The sequence below is a fragment of the Micropterus salmoides genome, unplaced genomic scaffold (genome assembly GCF_014851395.1).
Source record: "Micropterus salmoides isolate LMB-PRFRI ecotype aquatic unplaced genomic scaffold, ASM1485139v1 Ms_hic_scaffold_7, whole genome shotgun sequence".
In the NCBI taxonomy this organism is placed as follows: domain Eukaryota; kingdom Metazoa; phylum Chordata; class Actinopteri; order Centrarchiformes; family Centrarchidae; genus Micropterus; species Micropterus salmoides.
The window spans coordinates 12,342,474-12,370,195 of record NW_024044459.1 but is presented as its reverse complement, the minus strand read 5'-3'; the positions used below and the strand labels follow the sequence as shown (position 1 = coordinate 12,370,195).

Sequence of the window (27,722 nt, the reverse complement as noted above, 5' to 3'; positions counted from 1 at the left end):
CGCAAATCTTTCAGAAGAGGAAATGTTTTCTGAATTATTTGACACGCGCAGTTAATAGACGGGGTTCGGACAGCACAGGCATAAACTTTGTCAGCGAGTGGTGATGGACGCCGTCTCACCACTGACTTTACCAGTAATGCGTTTTCAGTTAAACTGAAGGTGGTGATGATGCTCGTTTATTTGTCACAGGACAAATGCAGCAACGCTGATGATTGTGGCTGTCACAACCATCAATAACGCGATAGTCATGGAAACATGATAGCACTTAGGCTACAGCTCCACACACTGTCACGCGTTTCATCGACTACCCAACACACCCCCATAATCCAACGAAGCAACAGTTCATGCAAAAAGCCGGCAATACAGGAGTATAGGCGCATTGATGGCACTCATATAAAGACAACCTTTTTTATCTTTCATTTATTAATGTGTATCATAATGTACTATCTCTTGATTCTTTATTGTTAAACATGAGTTGAATATAAACTCCTCTCAGGAATTTCACCATTCAATGTGAATTAATCCGAGAATCTCTTCAGTGATTGGTCGTTGGCTACATCGTCATCCAAAATCCTGTTTGTGGCACAGCAAAGTGTCGTAAATCAGACTGACACTTAAGATTTAGTCCTACACTTCACTCAATTAGGACTATGGTGCTTGATAACTAACTTTTAAGCACAGCTTTGAGCCAAGAATGTTTTTATTCTTAAATCAGTTCTTATCAGTGTTCTTATGAGTAATTCTGAGAAGCTTGATAAATACGGGCCCAGATCTACATTTCTTCATTGCTGCATTTAGACCTGAATATTGTGCAGTGTTTGTGATGTCTTGTGTGTGTAGGATCTCACTCTCTTCCCCATTATTAATCCTCATATATGAGATTACTGCTCGCTGCCTGGTGACACAGCATGTTTTGACAGGTCTCTTTCACACTTGAATGCCTCTTCCCTCTCCGTCTGTGTTCAGGTCTTTCATGACATTGCGTATAAGGCCAAGGACAGACAAGATCTGCTGGCCGGCATCGACGAGTTCCTGGATGAGGTGATTGTGCTTCCTCCTGGAGAGTGGGACCCGGCCATCAGGATAGAGCCCCCGAAATCCCTCCCGTCCTCTGACAAAAGGTCTATAAACATGGATAAATATGAAGTCCATCTTTCTACTGTGTGCTTACTGATGCTTCTTTGGTTCTGCCGAGTCAACAAGAAATGTACTTTGAGTTTGTGTCTGCATACTGTGTTTCCCCTCCACCAGGCTCCTCGTGTTGATTTTATATCAGGGACGAACACGATAAACTTACTCACATATTCACTTTTGTGGATTGTCTACTTATAATTGGCACATCAAATCACTTTTAGATCATTTTAGAGGATTATCAGCCTGAACAGTAGCCCAGTAAAATGTTCACATTGCACTGCCTTTCAAACATTTAAAAGACATTTGTGAAAACTGAGAAAGTAAGAGTACAAGACTATCTTGCATTAAACATCTAAGAAGCTGCATCTGAATGCTGTGTGTGCAGCGACTACATTATGTTAAAGAAGTGCAATAGTTGCAAAATCACTTAATCACTCAACTGCAGCACAGTGTTCAATTATGAAAGAGCAGCAGTGGGTTTTATTTAAAGATGCAATTTTGTTCTCAGTAAAGCAGAAACGTTTCTGCAGGTTATGTGAGCACTGATAAATCAAGCTAATTAATAACGTAATGCCTATCAACATTATCTGTTTGGCAACATAAGAGGCCAAGACAACATGTTGACGAGCTTTAAATGCTTAAATGCTAAAAAAAAACTTCCGGCTGTGTCAACATCAGTACATATTTGAGGTGTAAATACATGACCTGCAGCACACACTATTTTTATGTGACAAACTGTTCAGTAGAGGTAAATAGCCTCCCAGACTGAACAAAACTGTGTTTATTTTAGGAAAAACATGTATGCAGGAGGGGAATCGCAGATGAACGGAGATATGCCTCATGATGGAGGTCACGGAGGAGGGGGCACGCTGTAGGTGACGAGCTGAAGAAGACTGGAAGGTATGAAATCATAAACAAAACCAAATATTTTTCAAATTAATAGTTTTTATGAGAATGAATATTAATGTGGACACGGAGCATTTCACTACCTTTCCAACACTGTAAAAATGGAATAGTTAATGGCCATTGTAGAGTGTGCCTGAAAGAAATACATTGTTTGACAAGATTGTACAACTTGTAGTGCAAATATTGGCATTTAAACAACACTCAGCAGCTAAACAGTTCATTCTATTTTTAAACTGAAGTGCAGCATGGCTCACAGATATCCAGAGAAAATTGTAAAAAAAATGCCAAAGGACTATGTGTCTGATTACACAGGATTTTGTCTCATATCTTGCTCTCACCATGCTAATGATTCATTGTTATAATGAGTGTTAAGTGTTATGCTTTGTAAACTAAACATGAGCCATGTATTGTAGTTGTCCTGGTCTGCATACAAATACTGTAAACATGGTGTTGCTTAGTACACACACCATTTATTTCTCTGTTTTCAGGTTTTGTGGGGGTCTCTTACTCGACATCAAAAGAAAAGCGCCTTTCTTTGTCAGTGACTTCACCGATGGATTTCACATTCAGGTCTTGTCGACCATTTTGTTTTTACCTGGGAACTGTGACGAATGCCATCACCTTCGGTGGTCTGCTGGGGGATGCTACAGAAAACATGCAGGTCAGACTAAGATTTGAACCTCTGAATAGCTTGTAATTATGTTCTGAATGGCTTCCTAACTGTCCCCCTCCATGGGTGCAGGGCGTGTTGGAGAGTTTTCTGGGCACAGCAATCACCGGTGGGGTTTTCTGTCTGCTGGCTGGTCAGCCTCTCACCATCCTCAGCAGCACTGGTCCTGTTCTTGTGTTTGAACGGCTGCTCTTCAATTTCAGCAGGTACATTTAGCATTTTCTCAGATTGCCAGAGGCCTAGTTACTAATCACAGATGATTTATGGCTTGAAAAGTACTTTATCTCCATGTTAAACCTTGGATTTTTATGAATGCTCACCAAATCTGTGCCATGAAACAATCATGTTGACACCAAATCATTTTTAAAGAGGTGGTATTATGGTTTTTGGCTTTTCCCATCTCCTTTATTGAGTTATATATCTTTTCTGTGCATGTAATAGGTTTGCAAAGTGAAAAAGCCCAAAGTCCAGCCCTAAGGGAGTTCCCAGCATTTACTTCCCTTTCTTGTGACGTCACAATGAAAATACGTGTCGCTGAGCGACTAGTCCTTAAAAACACCAGTGGGAAAACACAGATCTGCAGCACACCTCTCCTCTCTCTTCCAAACACTCGCTACCCAATACTCAATGGACATAAAGTTGTTACTGTGATGTAGAGACAGAGCTCTGTTAAAACTTTATGGATGAAAGATACTTTTGTTACAGATTAATAACTCACCACTCTGAAACTCTTGCTCCAGTCCAAATTGCCAACCTGGTCGGAAACATGTAGCTTAGAGCTGAATCGAAGCTGTTTACCGTCTTTTGGCTGACCTGCCCTTCTCTGCTTCTGATTGGCTAGTAGTCCTTGGCTAGATGAGATGCATCACTCCATAGCTAAAGCGAAGCCTTTAACACAGGGTGAAAAGAGGAACTGCAGCAATGGGCAGTATGACAAAAAATATGGTGTTTTTTGAAAATTAACCCATGTAAACCTGTTCTGGTACAACCCCTAAATAAGATTTTGAACCTGAAAATGAGCATAAAACCACCTCTTTAATGCGAGTCATGCTGCTGCAGAGCATCAGGGCCACTTCCAAAATACTGGTGAGCCTGCCCCAGGCTTGTGTTCAGAAATAGTTACAAAAATACAGCGAAAGTTCCACATTTAAAAGACAAACATTCATTCCAAAAGCAGTAACATGACATCCATGTCTGCCCTCAGTCCCTTCTCTTGTCTAGTGCTCTCCAACTTGAGGAGAGCGCTGCTACACCAGTAGTTATTCTACACAACTTTTAGCCCGATTTGCTGCTCGGCGAGCTCGGCGACCATCAGGCTGTCGTCGGGAGTAAATCAGCGATCGTTGGTCGCCAGTTGTTATGTGTGAACTACACAACGACGCAGCAAAACGGCTCCCAGACACATCACTGCCACATCGCTGATGTCTGCCAGATATCTAGCATGCCAAATATCTGGAAGAGTCGGCCGACTCGACATTCACATCCGCCAACGAGAGCAGGCAGCTGCTTTTTCACTGCAAAACACTTTTTATTCACCTGCAGCTCTCTCTGTAGCTCAGACAATCCCTGCTACCTGTAAAATGTAATCCATTCTTTAACCCATATTCTTTGTCTTTATAATTTCTATCTTTATTGATTCCTATGCTTTAGGATTGATTTTAAGATTTTATTGCTTGTCTTTAAAATTTCAAATGGGTTGGCACCTTCTTATTTATCAGAACTTTTACATATACACACTCCAGTCAAAGCACTGAGGTCATCCAATCAGAGGCTCCTCGATGTCCCCAGATCCAGGTTAAAAACTAAAGGTGACTGAGCCTTCTCAGTAGCTGCTGTAGCTTTGGTCAACTAGTGTTGTTTTTAAATGTGCTATATAAATAAACTTGAACTTTATAATGACAAAATCAGCTGTTTCATGTATAGGTCGCATAACTTCTCATTTCACATTTCACGTGTGTTTTCTTGACAAAACGTGGTTTGGAGACCTGCGTTGGGTGACAGAGTCCTTGTCAGCTCATTTAGTGTGTGACCCCCTGTCAACGATCAGTCATGTAGTGTGAACGCCACAACGACTTCAAGACTCCCGTCACAAGACGGCAAGTTGTGTAGTGTTAACAGCACGGCCATCGGCAGACGCTGAAAGTCGTGTAACCTGCATGAGCCTTTAGGCTCAGCTGTACTCCTAGTTGCTATAGACTACTGGTACTACGGTTGCTCCCCTTCAGCTCTGGCAAACATTGCCGGTTGACATAAAATGCTTCATTACTGGTGCTCCATTGTTGGTATGTTGTCACAGACACATATTGAAAAAACTCCAGTATACTGCGAAATACAGAGATTTACCTGGTGGTTTATCAGCCTTGTGGGAACTTTTCTTGCGAGGACTTAATTGTAACGGACGTTCATTTATATGTAAAAGTCCCGCATTCCACTTTTTTCATGTCTTTAAAGTTGATGTCATTGACATAAAGTCAGAACCGATACATCTTCATATTATGTTGATAATGTTAGTTATTTAAAAAAACAAAAAGAAAACTCTGGGCATATTTTACACATTGTACCAGTCAGTTAGCTTTCACGTGTCAGATGCAGTTTTAATAATATGACTTAATTGAAATATTATACCTTTTTCTCAAAGTATTACAGCTTTATTCTCATAATGTTTTGTCTTAAAATAGAACTGTGTTCTCAAAACTCTTTCTAACAGTGGCCCTAATACTCGTAGTTGTATAAAAGATCTGACTATTTTTGAATATTTGTTGTTTTTTCATACAGAGAGAATGGCTTTGACTACCTGGAGTTCCGCCTGTGGATTGGCCTGTGGTCGGCGTTCTTCTGCCTGGTGCTCGTGGCCACTGATGCCAGCTTCTTGGTGCAGTACTTCACCCGGTTCACTGAGGAGGGCTTCTCCTGTCTCATCAGCTTCATCTTCATCTATGATGCCTTCAAGAAGATGCTCAAATTAGCTCACCACTATCCCATCAACAGCGAATTTAAGATGGAATATGTCACACAATACGACTGCCTCTGTATGGCTCCTGCTGTTCTAGGTGAGATGTTGCTTAACATTGAGGCGTTTAACTCACATTGGTATCCAGACACTGAATGAGCAGGTGTGTTTTACCCATGAATCCATATAAGACCATGTATAAGACACATCAATGTTGGTTAACCAATTAGCCATTGCAGGTTTTGACATCCTGTTGATGAGAAATTCTCCTTAAAAATGATCCCACATACATGTAGTTTTATTTTAAGAAGTTTTAACATTCGAATCAGGGTTATTGCAAGGTAGGTTTTCTAATATGAAGAATTTACCTTGGTATTTTGGTGCATAATAGTAAACACAGTAAGAGAAAATTCTATGAAGGTTTACTCTAGATTGAGCATTAAAGTTGCAGTGAAAGTGGATTTTCATCATTTCAAAGTTGCAGGCACAATTCAAGGAGGGAGTATTTTGTAAATCACTGTTTAGACTGTTGGAGAGAAACACTGAGTTTAATTTGATGAGAGGGGTTAAAGGGAGGGCTTTTTTTTTTCATGTAACATGTGGTTAGATGGATGGCATAAATACTCACTTTAGCTTGTTTGGTTGTAAGGGGTAATTGCAGCTTTGTGGGCTGCTGAGTTTTAGTTTCTGTTTTGTTTTGACATAAATGGCCAGATATTTATGTGTTGTTATGGTTACAATAAACGAAAAAGCTTTTTTTTCCCCATTAAAAAAGTGAACAAGTGCTGTTCTCATCAGACTTTAATACAACACAGCATGCCTCTTTATTTTTTCTGATGGAGGACGGGAGATGAAGAGGGGGGCAGCCCTGAATTACTGGTCATCCCCTACTGCTTTCAAAAATCTCTCTCTCTGACACACACACACAGAAATATGCAATTCCCCATGCGCTCCAAATAGAGTAGGCCTACAGTGCATACCAGGAAAGGGGAAACAACAGATGCTTACTTTTAATGAGTGAGCAGCTGACACATCATCAAAACAGGCTGGTGTAACACAGACAGTCAGTCAGGGAAACTTCTGACTGGTTGCAAGCTAGCGGTTTGGCTCAACACTGAAATTTCTTTTAAACTCTTTTTTTGAGGCCATTTTATGCTTTTTTTAGACAGCAACAGTCGACTGGAAACAAGGGAGAGACTGAGATGCAAGAAAGGTTCCCAGCTGGTCATGAAATTTGCTACAGACATCAGTTGTACTGAGATTAGCTAACATGCTAAGCTACATAACTGTAATCATGTTATTTCAGATGATATATTTGATATGATATATGCCAAGTAAGCAACGTGAACATCTTACAACAATACAACTTATATTAATAAAATGTCTGCCTAATGTGTCAACAAAGAGCTGAGCCATAAACTGGCAGCTACAAAAGAAACTCTTTGATTTTCACCCCATCCATTCAACAGTTTTGTTTCTCTTCCATTATAGCTGGTTGGGGGTAATATATTGTGGTTTTAGACATAGTGTCGTTTAAAACTTCATTCATTGATATTTATGACAAATTTGAACTTATTGACGAAGCACTGTGTAATGTGCTGTGGTAAAGACTTTTGCTGAGAGGATTTTTGTTTTTGCAGAGAACAGTACAGATATCATTGGTGACCCATTAGAAGGTACTTCAGTCTGGTACTGGAACAACACTGATCTGGTAAGTTTTCCAGTTTTTATTGCTGTCTGTGGTGGAAAAAATAGATTGGCAATATTATAATTACCTTAACTATTGATATTGTTCTGAATGCAAAATCATCCGTAGTGATAGTGTATGTAAGATGTCATCTATGCTACTGTATGCTATCTGAACTATACAGTAGCTCTAATATACTGTAGTGTGCTGTCTGTTTTTCCCTGATTTATTTCAAGCTGTGTTCAAACTGAAGGACTTTGGTCTGACAATCTTGAAAATACTTACCAGCATATCAACCACAAATTGCGAGATGAAGAAAAAACTCAAGATGACAGTGTTACAAGGAAATGTTGCAAGGAAAGTAGAGCAGTCTGATAAGCACATTGTTTCCAATTTAAGGTTACTGTGACACGCTCGGTGGACTTGCCTTTATCTCTCTTTACTCCAAAACACTGAAAGTCTGCAGCGTTGTGCGAGTTACTGAAAAGTAGTTGTAGTCACTGGTTGTTTCTTCTTTTAAAAGTAAGTGAATTATTTTACCAATTACTGCAGGTATAAATAATTAGTTATTTGGGGAAGTAACGTTTGTGTTATATTGTCTTAAATATCTGCTTCAATTCTCTTACTAATACAGCACAGCTACATTATTTTAGGGTTGCTGTTGCACAGTGTGGGACAGGATAATTGTCCCACACTGTGCCGTTTGAGGCTCCTCCCCGGGGTGTTTTGTGATCAGCTTTGTAGAACCATGTTGTTTTGTTAGGTGCTTCAGAAGATTAAATTGATTAATTGGTTTCTGTTACAATATTTTTTATATGCAATTTAAGTGTCAATGCTAAGGTTGGTTTGGTCAGGAAGACTACTACCATACGAAGCTGATGTTCCAACCATTGAACCAAAACTTTTGGCTTTTCATTTGTGTGGCTGCCACAAACAATTATTTTTATTGTTGATTATTTCACAATTAATTGATTAATTGTTTGGTCTGAAACATGGCTGAAAATGGTGAAAAATGTTGAACCTTGTTTCCCAAAGCCCAAGATGACGTCCTGAAATGTCTTTTTTTGTCCACAACCCAAAGCTATTTGGGAGTGTACTGTCATAGATGAGTAAAGAAACCAGAAAATAGTCACATTTAAAAAGCTGGATTTAGAGAATTTTGACTTTTTTCCATAAAGAATTCCTCAAACTGAAAATTAAAAATTGTTGGTGATTAATTTAATAGTTGACAATTAATCAGTAAATTGTTGCAGCTCTAATCATTTGAACTGTTTAGTCATTACTTTTAGCTACCTGTTAGGATTTTTGCTTTCACGCATTATTGCAACAGTTAGAGTGGTGTTCAGGTTCAGCAGTGCTACACGCTACAGCCTTAATATGTGGATATATTGTTTTAATCAAATAGTAATTTATGTTCTACTTCGCAATCTTTTCATCCACCAACTGCAGAAGTACCCCTGGTTGGGTATCACTGTAATAGCAAATAGGCTGCGTTCCTCTGCTGTTAGGACAAGAGTAACGAGCCCATTTTCAGAAATTGTTTACAGTTACAAGTTACTTTACTTTACCCTTCTTTCAGATTGGTCACAGCTTTAGTGGGACACTAATTTGCATGAATAACTGTTTCTATATAACCATTATGCTCTTTGTTTCGTCTCTGCAGCCAATGAACGCCACATGGTCGTCCCTCACAAAGACCGAGTGCTTAAAGTACAAAGGAGAGCTGGTGGGGAAGGCCTGTGAGTTTGTCCCAGACATCGCCCTCATGTCCTTCATTCTGTTCTTCGGCACTTACACCTGCTCCATGTGTCTGAAGAAGTTCAAGAGCAGCCCCTTCTTCCCCACCACAGTGAGTCACCGTCAGCCACACTTTGCTAATTTAATCCAGCTGGTCATCTGTCAAGGAAATGACGGTAGGTGTTCAAATGTTTGTGTTAACGTTCACCCAGGTGAGGAAGCTCATCAGTGACTTTGCCATCATCCTGGCCATCTTTATCTTCTGTGGAGTTGATATGCTTGTAGGAGTTGACACTCCAAAACTCATTGTGCCAACCGAATTCAAGGTGAGTTCCTCCCTCCCTGCCTCCTAAGTGCTCATGCCCAGCGCACAATTCAAGTGCATTTTGTTTAGGTGTATTGCTTTAGAAAACATCATAAAACATATTAAGATTCCACTAGACTTTTGTCAAAAGGTTATAATCCAAAACACAATCTTGCATTTACAGTACCATGTGACAATACTTAGACAAAAACTGTTGGTTGTGGTGGTTTACATTTTAATCACTGGAGTATTCATACTATAGGGAAACGAACTGAAACCAGTGGTTTTAAAGGCAGGAAGCTACAACCCTAGCTTAGGTGGAAGAAGGAATGCCAATAAAATGTAGGCTTGTTGGTTTAATCCCCGGCTCCTCCTGTCTACATGTCAAAAGCAAACATCATATTTCCATAACAGTTTCTGTCAATGCCACTTTATCTCGTTGACTGACATGTTGGAGCTTCTGTCTTCCTCCCTCACAGCCAACAAGTCCAAACCGGGGCTGGTTTGTTCCCCCGTTCGGAGGAAACCCCTGGTGGGTTTACCTGGTGTCGGCCCTTCCTGCCCTGCTGGTCACCATACTGGTCTTCATGGACCAGCAGATTACTGCTGTGATTGTCAACAGGAAGGAGCACAAGCTGAAGGTAGAGAAGAAACTACAGCGATAAAATATGTATTCTAAGCAGGTTCATTTGTTACCCAGGTTATATAAGTCTTCAAAATGCAAAATGTCGTTGTTGTTTTAATGTTTACAGAGTTCACAGGGTTGATGTACTGTATGAGTGAGAGGCAGTGGTGGGTTAGGAGTCACTTCAATAATACAGGTCATGTTCTGATATACAGTCAGAATATAACCAAAGGTTCAAGATTTTGCAACGAAACCTGAATGATAAATTGCTGTGAATGCTTGAATCTGTATTTTTCATATTATAGAATGCATTATGTTTAAATTATCATTGCAGTGTAAACAGTGAGGCCTTTTGTTTCTTTCCTTTTCTTTCTGTTTGTCTTACTTGCTTTATGTAAAGTGAGGATTTCCATGCGTTTCCCACAACAAGCTTCAGTTTGTACAGGACACTGGCTACCTTCACACTGCAGTTAAATATTGTTGTCATTCTTCTCATGGGAGTGAGAGATGTTTCATGGCAGTGACTGAACACAGCTCAGTTCAAAAGCAACTACTTGAGATGTTCAGGGCCACTGCTGAAGTTTCTGCGGTGTGACTTGTCCCTTTAAAGATAACTGCAGAATAATTTCAGAGCACTTTAGTTCTATTCTGCTACTGTATTACTCAACATAATATATGATCAAACCCTACAAGAGCTGTTTCCTGGTTTTAGGTTTCCCTGTGTCTGCAGCTGGGCTCTGCATACTGCTATGCTTGAGCATGCACATACATGACCTTTAACCTTGAGTTTGTTGTCTGAAACAGAAAGGGGCAGGTTACCATCTGGATCTGTTCTGGGTGGCCGTTCTGATGGTGATTTGCTCCTTCATGGGTCTGCCATGGTACGTGGCTGCCACCGTTATCTCCATTGCGCACATCGACAGTCTGAAGATGGAAACCGAAACATCGGCTCCCGGAGAGCAGCCGAAGTTTCTGGGTGTGAGGTAAGACACAGTACAATAAGTTGGAGAGTGTTTTATTTATTTATTTTTCATCTGGATCAACATCAAAGTGCACATAATGGCAGACAATAATATTTATGAGGATAAAATGTAAAGATGAACTGATTGTTGTTGACTGTTGCTGTAGCACCATCTATAGGACAGATGCCAACAAACTTTACTGAAACACTGGGAAGTTGTGTGCACCTGTCAACTTGCAAAGAGGACAGTTTCATTTGGCAACCAGTGCTAATAGAAAGCAGTACAGCATGTCATTAACACGGATAACCTTCGGGACTCCAAATATACTATATATATCCAAATATTTAATGTTGGGCGGTTCCGAATAGTTCAAAGCTTCATTCATAACTTCAACCTTCAAATTCTAAATCTACATTCAACAACTTTTCTTTCATTTATTCTGTTTAAACATGGTATTTCTGCACAGTTGCCGATAACGATTACACTACATTAATATTATTAGTATTATACTATTTGTAGAATTAGATACCAGTGGTGGCTACGTAGGATTGTTTACGACTCATGTGATCCAAACATTTCCAATAACTCCACAGTGTTGTCCAAAAGTCCAAATTTAGCTACAATAACAAATCTATTTCGGCTCCATTAGTTTCTGACATTGTTGCCTAGGTCACAGACCCTGTCCTTTTGCACGAGTGAGTGTCGGTCACACTGAAGACGTGCGCCGGACTTTCAGATTTTGGGATTAGCCTGCTGCCTACATGTATTTTATGTTGACTGATGAGTTATGTTCATTAAAGAAAAGTGATTTAATAAAAAGTCTTTCAAGCTGATCAGTCGCTTTATTCAAATTGAGGATTTTGTTTGAGGATTTTTTTGGGGGGTGATGACGTCATAAAATATGACGACAGACATTGAAAGCTTCAATCAGATAGCTCTGTAGAGTCATAGAATGTAAAAAACAAAACAAACAAAAAAACCTTGCTACAACCCTAATTTCATGCACTAAATTAGACTAGAATCAGGTAGAATAAAACTGTAGAGGGATTGTTGAAAACTGCAAAAACATTTAAATGGTGGACATATTTCTTTTCAGGCAGAAACCTGTGGGGTTTATACTCAAGGGTTAGGTTTGAACCAAGCAATCCAGGAAAAGGAATAAAACATGAACTGCTCTATATTTAGTCCCCTGATTTATCTTATTTTTATTTTCTATTTAGCTATATTTAAATGATCTTTTATTTTTGCCTTATGTGCCTTTTATGTTTTATGTAAAACACTTTAAACTGACTTGCTGTTGAAATGTGCTATACAAATAAACTTGCCTTTTCCTATAAATGACCAAACCTTTGCACTGTCTGCACCAAAAACAAATCAGGTATTCTTTGGCCCACTCTCTGGCAAATCTCACAAAAATGTGTTCAGTAGTTTTGAAATCTTGTTAGAGGTAATTAACTAAACTGCAATAAAGTCATTTGGGTCATTAAGACAAACTTCAAAAACATTTACAAAGTAGATTACTGTTGGATTGTTAATCCTGACTGGTGAAATATTATTTATTACCACCTCTCAGAAGTTTACACCACCTCCACGAAATTACAGAAATATTACATTGATCTCTTTCATTAACTGTTAGAGAAGACAAGCAATTTATTGTAGTGTCTATGTACTCCAATTAAGCTGCATAATTGGCTGTTTTAAATCATTGTGTTTTTGTACATGAGTCGGTTTTGTCTTTTGTGTTCATTAACAGATGATAAAGGCACTTTACCATCTTCCTGTTTGATTTTCTTCCTGTTTTTAGAGTTTTTTGTTTTTGTGTGGTGAAGTTCTCCACGACCTCCCGATGCGTCAGCTGTAAGCTGAACTAACAAACTCTTGTCTTGCAAGACAATGAAACATCTACACCAACTCTGAATCTCCTACAAGTGTTGTTGGGTTGTCTTGGCTTTGGCCAAGCTGAATGAGATTTGGGGAATCATTGACATCCTCAAATAATCAGCCCCATTATTCAAGCTTTTCTGGGACTTTGTCATTGTTTGTAAAAGAGGTAAAATATGTCCAAATCATGAAACAGTCATTTGAGTTTTGTTAGCATAACTATTTTCCCCCCTCTTTATTTTTTTTTTGCAGAGAGCAGAGGGTCACTGGTGTGTTTGTGTTCATCCTGACAGGACTGTCTGTATTTATGTCTCCCATTTTAAAGGTAATTAATCAGAGATTGTCTTCTGATTTGCATCTGTTTGTTAGTCACTAAGTCTCTCAAGTTTAATCTTTTCAAGGTGACTGAGCTATGCCAGATGTTGGAAACGAACATTAAAACATTTTAAATGTTCCCAGTACCTGTAATTGACCTGCTAAGTTATGTATTTACTCCAAGGCTCAAAGAGAATAGCTTGTCACTGTGAAACAAAAACAGTTGGATTTAGTAATAGTGGTTGTACTATAACAGAGCACCAATGCTTTGATGTTTATCATGAAAATGAAATAAACATGTCAAAATAAGGTAATTATTCTCCTCTTACTACCAAAACTAGGTTTATTTTTTGGATCTCTGACTAACAGTCTGAAAGGGAGATAAACAAGCTGTTATTTCTGTATCAGTCAACCAACTAACTCTCCAGTTGGCTGCTACGCTGCAGTCCATGTGTGAGATCAGAGGTCAGCGGCCAGTGGAGCACAAAATCTGAGTATAGATTAACTCCATGTTTGACAGTGTAAAATGTGGGATTATTGCAGACTCAGCTATTGAGAGAGACATTTCAGTGGTTAATTGTTGTGTTTGCCACACGTAATAATAATAATAGCAATAGTGAAACTTGTGTTCTATAAAGATGTTAACATATTTTATCTTTAAAAGAATAATACCAATGTTTTTAGCTCATCAAACTAGTTAACATCATTAACAGTTTTTCTTCACATTAACCTTAAATATTCTTCTTTTATTGCTTAGTGAAAGCTACACATTTTAGTAGAGTAGAGTTGGAGTACACAAAACCACGTCTCACAGTATAAATCGCAGTAATGTGTTCTGAACATGTGCGTTGTTTGCTTTTGAGTGTATTTCTTCATTTTTCTCTCCCTTTTTTACCAAGTTTATCCCCATGCCGGTGCTGTACGGAGTCTTCCTATACATGGGAGTCGCCTCTCTTAATGGAGTTCAGGTAAATTACCACCTGACACGTGTCATGTTAGTAGTATTTACACGTCAAATCTTGAGGCTGACCTCAAGATTTTTGAATATCAAAATATTCAAAAACAATGCAAGCCAGTGACTAGCTGTTACTCGTGTGTCGCATCTAGTGCTTCCTGTGATGTTTAGCTCTGTCTGTCTGTAGTTTATGGATCGTCTCAAGCTGCTTCTGATGCCAGCAAAGCATCAGCCGGACCTGGTTTACCTGCGACACGTTCCTCTCAGGAAGGTTCACCTCTTCACCTTCATCCAGATCCTATGCTTGGCTCTGCTCTGGGTCCTCAAGTCCACTGTGGCTGCTATTGTATTCCCTGTCATGGTAAGAGACATTAAGAGAAGATTAAGAAGTTCTGAAGCTGCAAATTAGTTTTTTAGGAACTTCATCCAGTGGCCTTCATCAGGGGGAGTTTTCTAAGTTGTCATGTAGGTTCAGTTGTTATCACACGACCTTAGTGTAACAGGTGCATATGTTAATCAAGGCCACAAAAGCTACAGCTGAAAGGTCGGAAAAAGTTCAACAAAGTGGACCATGTGCTCTGAATCTTTTGTCAACCTGCTATTTTAAAGGTCAAAAATAAACAGTCAACAATTAAGCTTATATTCATTTTAAGTTGAGTTGAGTTCATAGTTAGTATGTGCAGCAACCAAAAAAAGTGATGGTGATATGAAACAGAAAAGAACATGTATTGGTAACTCCAACCAGCAGTAATTTTCAATTTATAATCAGTTTTCTGTCATCCTCTAAAATGAATGAGTCAGATATGCGCGAGCAAAGATAAAAACAGCTTAATCCAGTCAGCTTGACATGATCAAACTGAATTATGGCGACACTGAAGCACTCTGACATGTAAATGAAGCTTATCATTGATACTCAGAGGATTATTTATTTGAGTGATAAACCAGTGACGATTGTCATGATGTTTTATGTTATTACGTTTCAGGGTCACTGCAGCACTCAAGGCATTATTATGGTATTTATTGTACTTGTAACTGTACTTTGTGTTATATTTATTGTTTTTAGACAGGAAGTGACTGATTACAAATCACTCACAAACTGTACCTCGCCTTGTTTCAAGGATTTAAAATATTATTATTTATCAACTGTGATGTGTCAAGATGTGCTTCATTTATCATTTGGGTTACTTAAGGTACCGAAAAATATAACATTAAAATAAGCTACATCTTCTTTTGACACATATAAAGTATTTTTAGTATTTGTTATTTGTCCTTAATTGAAGTGCACATCATTAGAGGTTTAGACCTCCCAATTATCAGTGTATATTGTTGGCTTTTGCAGCTTTGGAGATTTAAAATTGTCTTTATTAATCTCTCATCAGCGTATATTTAAAAAAAAAAGAAGTCTGTTGCATATTTACAGTGAAGTTAGAAATGTACAATATACTGTACTGCATTTAAACTCTATTTAATGTGAAGGGCTCCATAGACCAGACAGATTTTTTAGTCACACCAACTCAACAAATAAACACTGCCTCAGTCCACTCTAATCCTCTGGTTCTTCTGCTTTTAGATCCTTGCTCTGGTAGCTGTCAGAAAAGTGATGGACTACATGTTCTCCCAGCACGACCTCAGCTTCCTGGACGATGTCATCCCAGAGAAGGACAAGAAGAAGAAAGAGGACGAGAAGAAGAAAAAGAAAAAAGGAGGCAGCATAGACAGCGACGCTGAAGACGTAAGGCTGTTTACAGTTTCAACCCCCACTGGGAATATACTTTTTTTCCTTGCAGAAACAAACAAATGCCTGATTGTCCATCAGTTTCTCCAGTATCCATTGTTTTAAATGATAGCCCACTCCCAAGTCTTTCAGCCTCACCTACAACCACCATCCCTCCTCCCAACTCCCAGCTTTTTTTGCAGCAGCAGCATGTTTCATTTGAGGTTTGGCTTATCCGCAGGCTAACAAATATCCAGGTCTACAGACGTCGGTTTCCTTCCTGCACCTGCTTTCTCATGTTGTAGAGTTTGTCCTTTCCTCATTTTCAGTTGGTGTAAAGCAGTTTCCCCATTGAGTGAAGATGATAAGGTTTGCTAGAATTCCTTGACTGCTAAAAAAATCTTGGAGATAAAGATACAGCGGTGCAAGTGCCACTGTCTCATTTTGAGTGATTGTTCATGCCTCCTCGATGATAACGATAAACATCCTGCAGATCCTGGTTTGTGTTTTGGCAGTGGAAATCAGAAGCATCAGGGCATGAGCAAAGAAGAAGCAAAAAGGCATTTCTAACATTTTTTTTACGGTTCAGATGTCTTCACGCTTGCCGTTTCAGTGTAAAAAGTTTAGATTTTAAGTGACTGATCCTGGAAACTGAAACGTGGGTCCACTCAGTTCCTTGAAACCGCCACTTGATCCAGGACCCATTATACTTTATCTGGACTAATTGTGTTGGGAGGGGTCCCATTGTATTGTCGCAGGTCTCTGGTGTGTGTGTCAATGTCTCTTATACTCGTGGATCCAAGATGTTCGGATTACGTTGTGCATCTGAATTATGCGGCTGCCCGTGTTGGTGTTATCCCTATATGTCCATTTTCGGGCCGGGGTTTAATTAGCTTCAGGCCTGTTCAATTTGGGTCTGTTTTTTTGAAAGCTCACTTATGGACACCGCCTTTGGGGAGGTTTGTCTTAATGGATCAGTTTCAGGTACAGACAGATCAGTGAACTATATAAACTAATAACAATTTTAAATAGTTGAATTACTTCAGATTAAACATATCAGTCGCCTCGCCCAATTTCTGTGGATCATTTAGCAGAAATGTACGACATCTTTAGAAGAGCTGCTGTGTTTTTCTAGTTTCAAATTTCAAAACAGAGATCACTGACAGCCCAGTGGTAAATACACTTGTCCAGTTCTGGTGGAAAACTATCAGTCATATATCTTGTACAGTCTTATTGACTCCTCTCCCAAGCTGACACCAATGAGTTAAACTGTTATTAAATTTATGAATGGGTGCCCTTTGATTCACAGACAGGCAGAAAGGTTTATATGATATCTGATTTTTAGCTGCAGCAGAAATCTCTCCAGTGCTGTATTACATTGTGTCTTTTACCTTTGGGAACCAGGAAAGTACAAAATGGACCCAGAGACTCAAGACGCATCACCACTGGCTGTTTTATAATCAGTCATTTGTATTTTTCAGTTGCCCTTTCTGTCAAAATAAGTCACAGGTTTAGTAATATAAATGCATTTGTGTGTGTGTGTGTGTGTGTGCACTCGTGCTAACTCACTGACACCACCAGTAGTCCGGTCTCAGGATGTGTGTTTCCTCTCTCCAACAGTCTGACTATCCTTACAATGAGAATGTTCCCAGCATTAAAATCCCCATGGACATGATGGAGCAGGAGCCCTTCTTAGGTGATAAGGCGTCTGACAGTGAGTAGACCCAAGCTACCTGCAGCACCGGAGGAAAAACTACTTCTTCCTCTTGATCTTGCCCGACACTTTTGCTCTGCTTCCACATTCAGTGTCTCTGACGACTTCTTTTGCTACTAAGAGTTGATACTGTTGCTCGTTTGTCCTTCACTCACAGCATGAAATAAACATGTTTTTCCTTCTTTGCCTTTCTCTTTCTTGTGTTCCAAAACATGCATGAAATTAACTCACTTTCTTCTCCTTTTGTACTTTCATCTTAGATTATGATGTGTTCAAATAATTTTAATTTTATTTTATTTCCCTTTTGAAGGCTTGCTTGACCTAACCCTTTTTTCCTTCAGTTTACAGTTTCAACTTACCTGTTTAAAATATCAATTGTTGAGTTAATGGTTCTTGTTGAATTTCGACTTTGTTGTAGAAATTGCTTGTTTAAAACTATTAGACTATTAGCACACCTGCAACTAATGTTTGCCTAATCTATAAACTATTTGTAATTATTTTGATTAAAGGTATAATTTGTAAGATATGGCCAGAAATGTGTTTTAAAATGTTCAAAAAAGTATCTTAAGAAGTAGTAGCTGTTCTGATGTTATGTCAAAGGCATCTATGTATTGTGTTGCAGAAATATCTATAAAGATGCTACTAAGTAAGCATGCTAACCAGCTAACCACAGCCCGTCCTGTGTTATAATACCATTTGTGCCTCGAGAGGCAATAATATAGCACAGGTCACCCCCTATAGTTTCATCTGGGATATATGTGCAATGCATTGTGAGGCTGACATCTTTTCAGGAATCCTGTCAGTCACGAGATTCCTGGGTATTCCCATGGAATGGGAGTCAATTTCACTGTTCATCACAGGACTGGGACAGGACAGTAAAAAAGTCAAAGGGAGCAGGCAGGACAGGAATCATAGATCAGTTTTACATATAAATATGCAGTTCTAATATTTTTGAAATTACATTACATTATCTTTTTTAGTCTAATAAATAAACTCAAAATGTAAAAACAGGAAATATTCTTAACTATATTAACTTAACTATTTTCCTTATCAAACCAGTACACCTTCTGAATTCTCTCTTTCACCAAACTAATTGCCCTGTTAACACAGTGTAAAACCACCAAACCCTTTCCACTGTTCCAACAATCACTACATTAGCTGCACCGCTAACAGAGCTAACTTGCTAACAGCAGTTATGACCTGTGACATGCTGCCCCCTATTTTTCAAATTCAACAGGTGGAGAGTAGTCTCAATTCTTACAAATTGTACTTTTTAAGTAACAGTTAACATTTGAACAAAATCCTATTTACTACATTAAATAAAATACTGGCTTCTCATCTACTTTATCACTGCACAAAGTAAAAACATTTCAGAATATTGTCAACTACCAGTAAGTAGTACTAACAGTAGATTTGGGTAAAATCTGTCCTGAATATAAACTTTAAAGTTTGTGTCAGAGTGGATCAAATATATTAACTTGGTTACATGTACACAAATGGCTGTTTTTGTTTGTTCTTCCACAGGAGAGAAGTCCCCATCATTCCTTGAACGACATACATCGTGCTGAGCAGCTTCGCTACTACCAGGCCAATTACTTGTCCAGGTGAGATGTGTGTGTGTGTGTGTGTGTGTGTGTGTGTGTGTGTGTGTGTGTGTGTGTGTGTGTGTTGGGGGGGCAACATAACTAGCTAGCAATATAACTGGCTCTGATTTTCTTTTTTAATTCATTCATGGCTGTGGCATCAAAGGTCAGAAGGCGAGCTAACAAGCTAACATATAATGCTAGTCTGAACTTTAAAGGCCATCTAGGCTAATTAAGTTACCTATGGCTTTTTTCAGTGGCTGACAGAGTTGGCATGTTTCAGCTCAGATGCCTCCCCTCTCATCTCTTCTATTTCGCATAGGCTTCGCCCTCTAATGCGGAATTCAGACCAACCGCGAATTTTCTCCTCGCGACGCTTTCCTTGCGTGAGTACATTCGCTGCAAGGCGATTTTAACGCGATAACCTGAACAAACACAACTCGCCATTACTACAACTGTATGAACCCAAAGTAAACATTTTGCTGTGATTAAATAGCAATAAACGGATCAAACTGATGCCGAAATAACTACAACATGATGCAGATTTGTTAAACATATGAATTCATGCTTTGTCAGGTCTGCCAGCAAGACAGCAGGACAACAACTTCTAAAATGTTTGTTTTCTGAATGGATTTTGGATCGATCAGGGCTATGCTATGCTAACTTGGTCACAGTAAAGTGCAATGATAGCTGGAATAAAGTTACAGACACATGTTTTCTGAACTTACCAGGTAGGTCAACCTCCTCGCTTTCTTTTCTCCAAGTAATGTCCAGTTTTGTCCGGTTTTTATATAAATATGAAGTCGTAGTCCGACTAACAGACTACTAACGACGCTAACAACAACACTGAAGTGAAGATAAATCAACGTTGAAATCCCAAAAACTAAAGTAAAAAGCTAATTTAATAAAAGCAGTTAACTTCGAGCTCCTCCCACGAGTAAATGGCAGTTGTCAGAGCAGAATCCAACCGACTACGGGTGTTTATTTGTCCAATGGTTGCAGCGTTGCTCCCTGCTGCTCTCCCCCAAGTTTAGCAGTGCGTGCGGCGTCCGTAAAACGGGCTTCGTCCTGCCGGGGAACCTCCACCCCCCATGCTGGGTGCGCCTCGGACCGTAGCACGCCGGCCGAGCGCTCACCCCCCGCTCACGCTGCTCTTTCTGCGACCTTCTCTCCCACGAAGAGAAGCTGTGCTGGGCGGATCATTTTGCCGGTAAGGACGCAGTGGCGTGGCGGTCCACCTGCTCTCATGACGAAGCCCTCGACCTTCTTCTATCGGATGAGCAGGAATCCCCGACGGCTCCCCGCTTCCCCCGCTCCAACTTCCGGTGACGCCTGCCTCAACGTTGTTATGTTGCCGCAGCGAGGCAAGCGATCCTTAAGCTACAGAGATGCTACTGTCAGGCTAACGTTGAGCTAACAGGTAGCTAACCGTAAGCTAACGTGTAGCTGACATGTGGTCTGTCCCTGGATCAGCCGACCAAGGAGACCCCATGTGTCCATGTTGCACCACATTAGCTGCGGCTAATGACATCTAGCAACCGGTTTCATTGCTGGCCGACCCTCGTCGGTCAGATCGGACTACTGGTAAACTATGGGTTGAAAAAAATCTGTGTGTGAAATCTTGTTGCTCCTTTTGTGAAAGTTGTTGAACAAATGCTGACTGTGCCTGTCTCAGTCGAACCGGCCACACCAAGCACACATTTCCCACACTGTGTGAGCCAGCTGCCGTTAGCCAAGTGGCTAATGTGCAGCTTGAAGCTCAAAGCAACAAGCAGTACACTCTGTTCACTCTCTGTTCACTGCTTGTTGCACTTGCTGCAAAGCTGCACATCCTTTCTCCCCTTGCCCCCCTCCCTGACATGGTCAGGTGGCTGGCCTGAGCCCACACGAACGCCTCCCCCCGCCCTCTTCCTTTGCCGGCCGAGCAGCGTGCCGATGAGTGGCATAACAGGAACATGCTGCAGCTGGCCAGATGGTTTTCATGCAGTCTGGCGTCGATGCCACAAGCAGAACCAACTTCCCAATCTGTGATGCATTGTGGACATTTACGACGTTTTTTTTTGTTGTTGTTTTGTTTTGTTTTTTACTTTTATTATAGTGTTTTGTTCCCCTTTTTATTTGGCTTTGTAGAAAGCTGAGTAATAGAGAAGACGTGCAAGAAAGGTACCTGGTCAGACTCAATTGGTGGTCACTGCAGTCATATTACATTTTAAAACCCTTGGTCACCCCTATGTTTATTTTTTTTCATGAATGGAATCATGATACATCTGTCTGAGTGTGTAATGTAATAATGTTTGTATGGTTAATACCAACAACTGAATTCTCAAAATATAGATATCTGCCTCTATTTTTAACTTTATCTTAAAACGTCTTTTTAAACTCATCAGGTGGTGCTGCTGATTTAGATTTCATTCAGCAGTGAGACACATTTAGTTATTAGTAGTGATAATGGTGTGAAACTATCCCAGTCTATGTGTCACGATTGACCTTGTCACCCTTAGTAGATCAAGGCGAGTGTATGTTGCGTGCTAAACACAATGTGCTTCACTGATATGAGCTTAAGAGGAGACAATCAGTCTTAAAGAGGCAGAACAAGCCTTGTTTTTTGGGCAAATATTTAGAGCCTTGATTATGATGCTCACAAAGAGATTATGTTTCTCTGTCATGCCCACAACCTCTCATTGTGACCAGGATCCACTGGTTGTATGAACAAGGTCACATTTTGTTCTTGTATCACCCCATCTGCTCTACGCTTGTCGGAACACTGCTGACGGAAGAGGATTAGTGTTCGGGACAATGTGTGAGAAGCAGCTGTGATCACAGCACATCTGTGATGCAAACAAACAACTTGGCAAGATTTCTTTTTCTAATTGGTCTTCAGCTGTAGAGATCAGACTGACTGACAACAAACATATTCTACTCACTGTAATGGAAGAAGTGCTCAGATATTTTACTTACCCAAAAGTAACAATACCACACTGTAAAATTGCATGTAAAAATACAAAGTATTTACAACAAAAAGCACTATCAAAAGTAAAACTATTAAGCAGCAGAATGACCCCTGTCATTATAATGCTCATATATACTAACTTGTCCGATTATTATTACTGTTACATTACTATTAGCAGCCGATGAAGGTTAAGGCCTTTTTGAACTACCATATTTTATATATACGTTACCATTTGTCAGTTCAGCTAGTTTTCTGCTTAAAATTTTAATCTGAAATGTAACCAGTAACTTAAGTTATCAGATAAAGTACAATATTTCCTACTGAAACATAATGAAAATACTCAAGTAAATGTACTTAGTTTCTTTCCCCTACTGTCTATTGAGAGTATTGGAGTTTATATGAACTTATTGAAAATGCGTCTTCAACTGTCATTTTTAATTTTATATTTGAACTATTTAAATTTTTTATCGAACATGTGTCTGATATTGATACAACAGCTTTAATGGTTCCATGCTGATGAAGAAACTTCTTTAATCTCCTCTCCTGACTGAAAATCCAGGTAAAATCACAGAAAGTCCATCCATCCATCCATCGTCAACCGCTTATCCTGCGTACAGGGTCGCAGGGGGCTGGAGCCAATCCCAGGTTACATCAGGCGAAAGTCGGGGTACACCCTGGACAGGTCGCCAGTCCATCGCAGAATAACATAAAGTTTTACCCATGAAATCAGACTGGAAGAGTTTGATCTCATGTTACTACTTACTCAGGCATTTCAGTGGTCTGGCCACATGTCCATCAGAGCCGCTGATATTGGACAGGGCTTGAACTGTAGTGACATACTGGTGGTGTTGACCCCCCCCATACACAAAACAAAAACAACAACAAAAACCTAATCCTGTCTCCACTAAGACTGAAGCCAAATTGCTTTGATCTCAGATGACCTCAGGAACCATCACACCACAGTCTCTGGTTGTATTTCTGCAGTGATCAGAGACCAAACCACGATGATTTATCTCAATAGTGCATTCCTGTTTATCAAAATATCATTTTATACAATACTCTTTCTGCATTTAGAATACAAAGGAATTTTGTTTCAGGGTTAAAGTACTGAGGCATAAGACTTTAATTTAAGAGGTGTCCTTTCTGGTGTCTGTTTGTATGTACTGGAGGTGTTTTTAGGTACCTTTGTGTTATTTATTCACCTTTGTGTGTTATATGTGGAAAGTTTTTTATAGCTTCAGCATGGGTGAATGCCCAAGCCAAAAGTTCCGCTTTGTGGGACAATAAAGTTAATTTTGAATCTAGAATCTAATTTCGATTATTTTGACATTTCCAATTTGATACTTTGATGCACAACATTGAAAACTGGTCAGCTAAGCTAACCAGCTGATTTTTTCACTTAACATAATGTCCTAACAATAGATTAATTTGTGTTTCAGCCCCGAGATGAGTCCGCTGAAGTCTGTGCCTCAGATTAGAATAGACATGGACCCAGACGACGATAATTCATTCTACTGGAAGAGAAGAGGTTCTGAAACGTCTCTGTAGAGCACCAAATCCTGCAGCACCCGCAACACAACTATCTATTTTACTCTACTTTCCTTTCAACGATTTCAAGACCTTATTCTTAATTAGGAGGTATAGGGGAAAAAAAGGGAACGCACCAAGGAACAAACACAACGATACATTTCTAATAATGAAGCTATTTTAAGGCCATTTCTTTCCTCACAATCTTCTCTTGGTAGTTTATCTCACAGCTCCACAGTAAACAGTCTGACTCAAACACTGTTAAATGTAACTCCTTACTACTCTTCTATGCAACTCCTCCCACGCGGCGCTGATCAACAGTGAATGCTGCAGCTCTCTCGGACCACGCATGGACTGCCCTTCCTGCTTTTTTTTATATAAATATCATCTGTCCGAATTTTTATATAAATTGAATTACTCTAATAACACTTTCCTGTAGCAGGAAATTTATGTTTTTTATAGCTCTACCTCTTGTTTTAGATTAAATGCTTATTATGAACAAATGCAACATGTTGATTTTTGACGCAGCATGGGGTTTTGATATTTTCTCTCTGTCCTCTTGTAGAGTTGAAATGATTCAATTTGCTGTAGGAAATGTGTGCAAATAGATCTTTTAAGTTAATTAACAGTTAATTAACAATGCACATATATATATGTGCAGATGAGGTAAATATTTTTATTATCACTTTTGATGCAGTCTTCATTGCTTCACCTTCTCTTTCTAATTTACTGAATCTTTCACACGTTCACTTCAAAGCTTTTGTTTCTTGTTTAAATTAAATCATGTCATTATCGTTTTTCTTTTTTTTGTAATGAGTGTGTTGTGTGTGTATGTTGATAACCTTTTCACGTGTCCTTCATTTTTGTCTTTGTGGGTAGAAAACAGTGAAGCGATTACATAATCATCCAATTTTTCCTCAGCCAAACTTAAACTCTAACTAGGAATGCATATCATATAATTGCTTGTGCTGCACAAACTACTTTACCTAAGTGGCTTATAAAGATTGATCCTGACTGAAATTATGGTAACGTTATGAAAAAAAAAGAAGGGAATCAAATCCAAGTAAGCTCCATCAGCTGCTGTTGGAATTATCTGATGTGAATATGGGATCACGTTTTTGTTTTATACATTAAATAATTAGGATGTTAAGTCTTATGGTCTAATACTCACATGTCATATTGTACGTACACTGAGGGAGTTATTGGTCACTGTTATGATTCTTCCTGTTCATACAGGCTGTGACGTGATCCCTCCACAGAGGAACTAAACTCAAAGTTATGTGGGACAAATGCTGAACCTAATATGAGGCTTCTGCTGTTAAAGTACGTCCAGACATACAAAGAGGCTGGCAGTCATCGGTTCAAGTTCTGGTGGCATGGTAAATTATATCATAAAGAATTGCAAACCTTTTTTTTGTTTTAGAAAATACGAGAGAATAAAAACAACCTGAAGTATTTTTTTCAAGTTGGACACTGGATAAACTTCTCAGCTTTCCAAAGTCACCACTGGGCGCTTTGAGTGTTGGTGTGTTTTTAAGGTCCAGTGCACAATTAATGGAAGCTTGTTGTTGTTTCCAGTGTTTGAATCTGTATAATGTAGAAGAGGCCTGAGTCAAACAAAATCTTCATCCTGGTAGTCATGTGTGTCAAGGTTCATTACTGGTGTGATGCCCTAGCAAGAAACCCATAGACCAGGACATATCCTCCTGACTCGGCTTAGCAAAGAAACACACAGAGGGAATTTCATTAATAAAAAAAGACCATCATGTTGGAGGATACCCAATGATTTTTAAAAGAACTTTAGAATACATTTTTGCTCAGGATTGTTCATTTTGTCGCCCATCTTTGCACAGTGTATAGGCATTAGGAAGATTTCGTGTCACGGCCAGTATGGAAAGGAGGAGTGATTGCAGCGACCAATAACTCTTTTCTTTTGTTTCTTTTGTGTTTGTTATTATTATGTCTTTTGGACCAGGTATGTGTATGTGTATGTGAAAGCTTTGATTGATTGATTGATCACTGACAATATTGCATGTGAGTGTTACGTTCAGACAGACTCTACATAAAACTTCAAGTTGTTTTTAGGACTTAAACTACTAAAATAAGAGAGAAGATGTTGTAGGGAATGCAAACTTCACATTTCCTACATAGTGTCTGGTGAGTCCACAGTCACATATAGAAAGGATCACGCCTCTCAAATCTGATAACTTGACTTGTATTGGCCAGTATTATCTACATAGTTCATTATAACAGTATCCCCACTTCAACTCTAAAGGGCACCGTTAGCACTTTCTCATCTAAGCGGGTCACAGATTTAATTTGACCTTTCTGTCTCCATCACCACTATAAAGAATAAAATTAAACCATGTGATAAATGAGCCGCCTTCCTCGTCTGCAAATCATGTACATAAAGGCACGTTGGCTCAAACCAAAATGTAACAAGTTACCCTGTACCTTCATGGTCTTTGTGTTTAATTTGTTTCTGTCAAGTTGTTTCAGTTCATCAGCCGAAGTAACAATATCATTTGTACTCCACATCAGTGTTTTTAGCCGTCAACAGCAGACAGTGGAAACAAGTGTGACTTAATGTCTGAGACATATAATGTGGGGAGTTGTTAGTTAAAAGTGTGAGCATGTCGAACAGAAATCATGAAATTAAATATAATGTTAGCGTACGGGATACTGATATGTTTTTTTGTTTTGTTTTTTTAAATTAACTTTTTTGTGACTTTTTAGAACAGGTGAAATGGTTTATTTTAGAATTTATATTTTTCAAATGAAATGTATATTGAAAATAAACAGAATGATCAAACCGTGATGGTGTGCTGATTTTTCAGTCCAAGCGGGTCGTAATGTGCAAAAACCCAACAAGAACTGCTAGATATTTTGTTGAAACAGTTAGCCACTTGACAGAAAATGAATTAGTAATTATTTTGATACTTGATTCATCGTTTAAGTAATTTTTCAAGCAAAAATACCAAACAATTCCTGGTTCTAGCCTCTTAATTTTAGTTACTACCCATAGGCCGAGAAGGAATATGAGCTGTAGAGGTGCAACAAATGTAATTAAACAATTTTAATATTTGATTAATCAATTAAGTCATTTATCAAAGCACAAATGCTCAATGGTGTATGGAGATTTTACTGTACAAAACAAGCAATTTACTGATGGAAATTGTGATATTATTATATAAATGGACTAAACAATCAATAATAATTCATTTCAGTCCATATGAGCTGTGTCCCAATTCCATGCTAAATATTGTAAAAGTTTCAAAATAAAATAAACTCAAATATGTCAGACTTCACTTGTTCACTTGATTTCTGAGTGTGCTGTTGATGGACACAGTAGAAGCTTTACATTTGTAGAAAATGTTACTTTTCATGATGTGATTAATGTCCATCTGCTGTCATCTTTTGTAATTACCTGTTCAAAAATCTGAACGCAGACAATGAATATTATTATATTGCTTATAATGTAACAATTAGAATAAAGTATACAATCAAGGTAAATATCCTCAGAAAATAAGTCCTTGCATTGAACATACCAGTAGTGGAGTAAGTATTCAGATCATTTACCTAAGTAAAAGTACTAATAATACTCGGCTCCAAGTAAAAGTATTGAACATTTTACTTAAGTAAAAGAAAGTATAATCAGGAAAATGTTCGTAAAGTATTAAAGATTAAAGTATTCAAAGCAGTTAAATGTTCCTTTTATTTGTATTATTATTATATAATTAGATTATTATTACTCATTAATGTAAAAGCATTATAGTTGTTGAGGTGGAGTTCAGTATGAACTATTTCGTATCAGACTGCAACTAATGACCTCACAATTACTGAAACCACATTTGAATTATTAAAATAAAAAGGAAAAGCAGCAAACCCTCATGGAACCATGAAATGTTTTTACATGACTTAAATGATTATAAAAATAGTTGCCAATTAATTATCTTGATTAATCAACTAATTGTATCATCTGTACTTGTACTTACTGTTAAAAAATATATTATAAGCTCTTCGTATGAATTCTCAAAGTAGCTAAAGTTTTAAGATAAATGTAGTGGAGTAAAAAATTACAATATATCCCTCTGGGACTAGCTCTATA

The 27,722-nt window shown here is 38.7% G+C and overlaps 1 protein-coding gene across 1 annotated transcript in view; it reads left to right on the top strand.

The window, feature by feature from the left end:
* The window catches only part of LOC119891699 (electrogenic sodium bicarbonate cotransporter 1-like), a 32,243-nt gene extending 7,835 nt beyond the window's left edge, over positions 1-24,408 (top strand). Inside the window, 19 exon segments of the mRNA XM_038703521.1 lie at positions 967-1,121; positions 1,925-1,998; positions 2,001-2,034; positions 2,529-2,630; positions 2,632-2,701; positions 2,783-2,916; positions 5,486-5,760; positions 7,301-7,371; positions 9,011-9,196; positions 9,297-9,410; positions 9,868-10,029; positions 10,818-10,996; positions 13,109-13,181; positions 14,071-14,139; positions 14,314-14,487; positions 15,697-15,858; positions 17,461-17,554; positions 19,079-19,158; positions 23,527-24,408. Coding sequence (XP_038559449.1) covers positions 967-1,121; positions 1,925-1,998; positions 2,001-2,034; positions 2,529-2,630; positions 2,632-2,701; positions 2,783-2,916; positions 5,486-5,760; positions 7,301-7,371; positions 9,011-9,196; positions 9,297-9,410; positions 9,868-10,029; positions 10,818-10,996; positions 13,109-13,181; positions 14,071-14,139; positions 14,314-14,487; positions 15,697-15,858; positions 17,461-17,554; positions 19,079-19,122 — 2,172 coding nt within the window. The 3' untranslated portion in view covers positions 19,123-19,158; positions 23,527-24,408.
* The last annotated feature ends 3,314 nt before the right edge of the window (positions 24,409-27,722 follow it).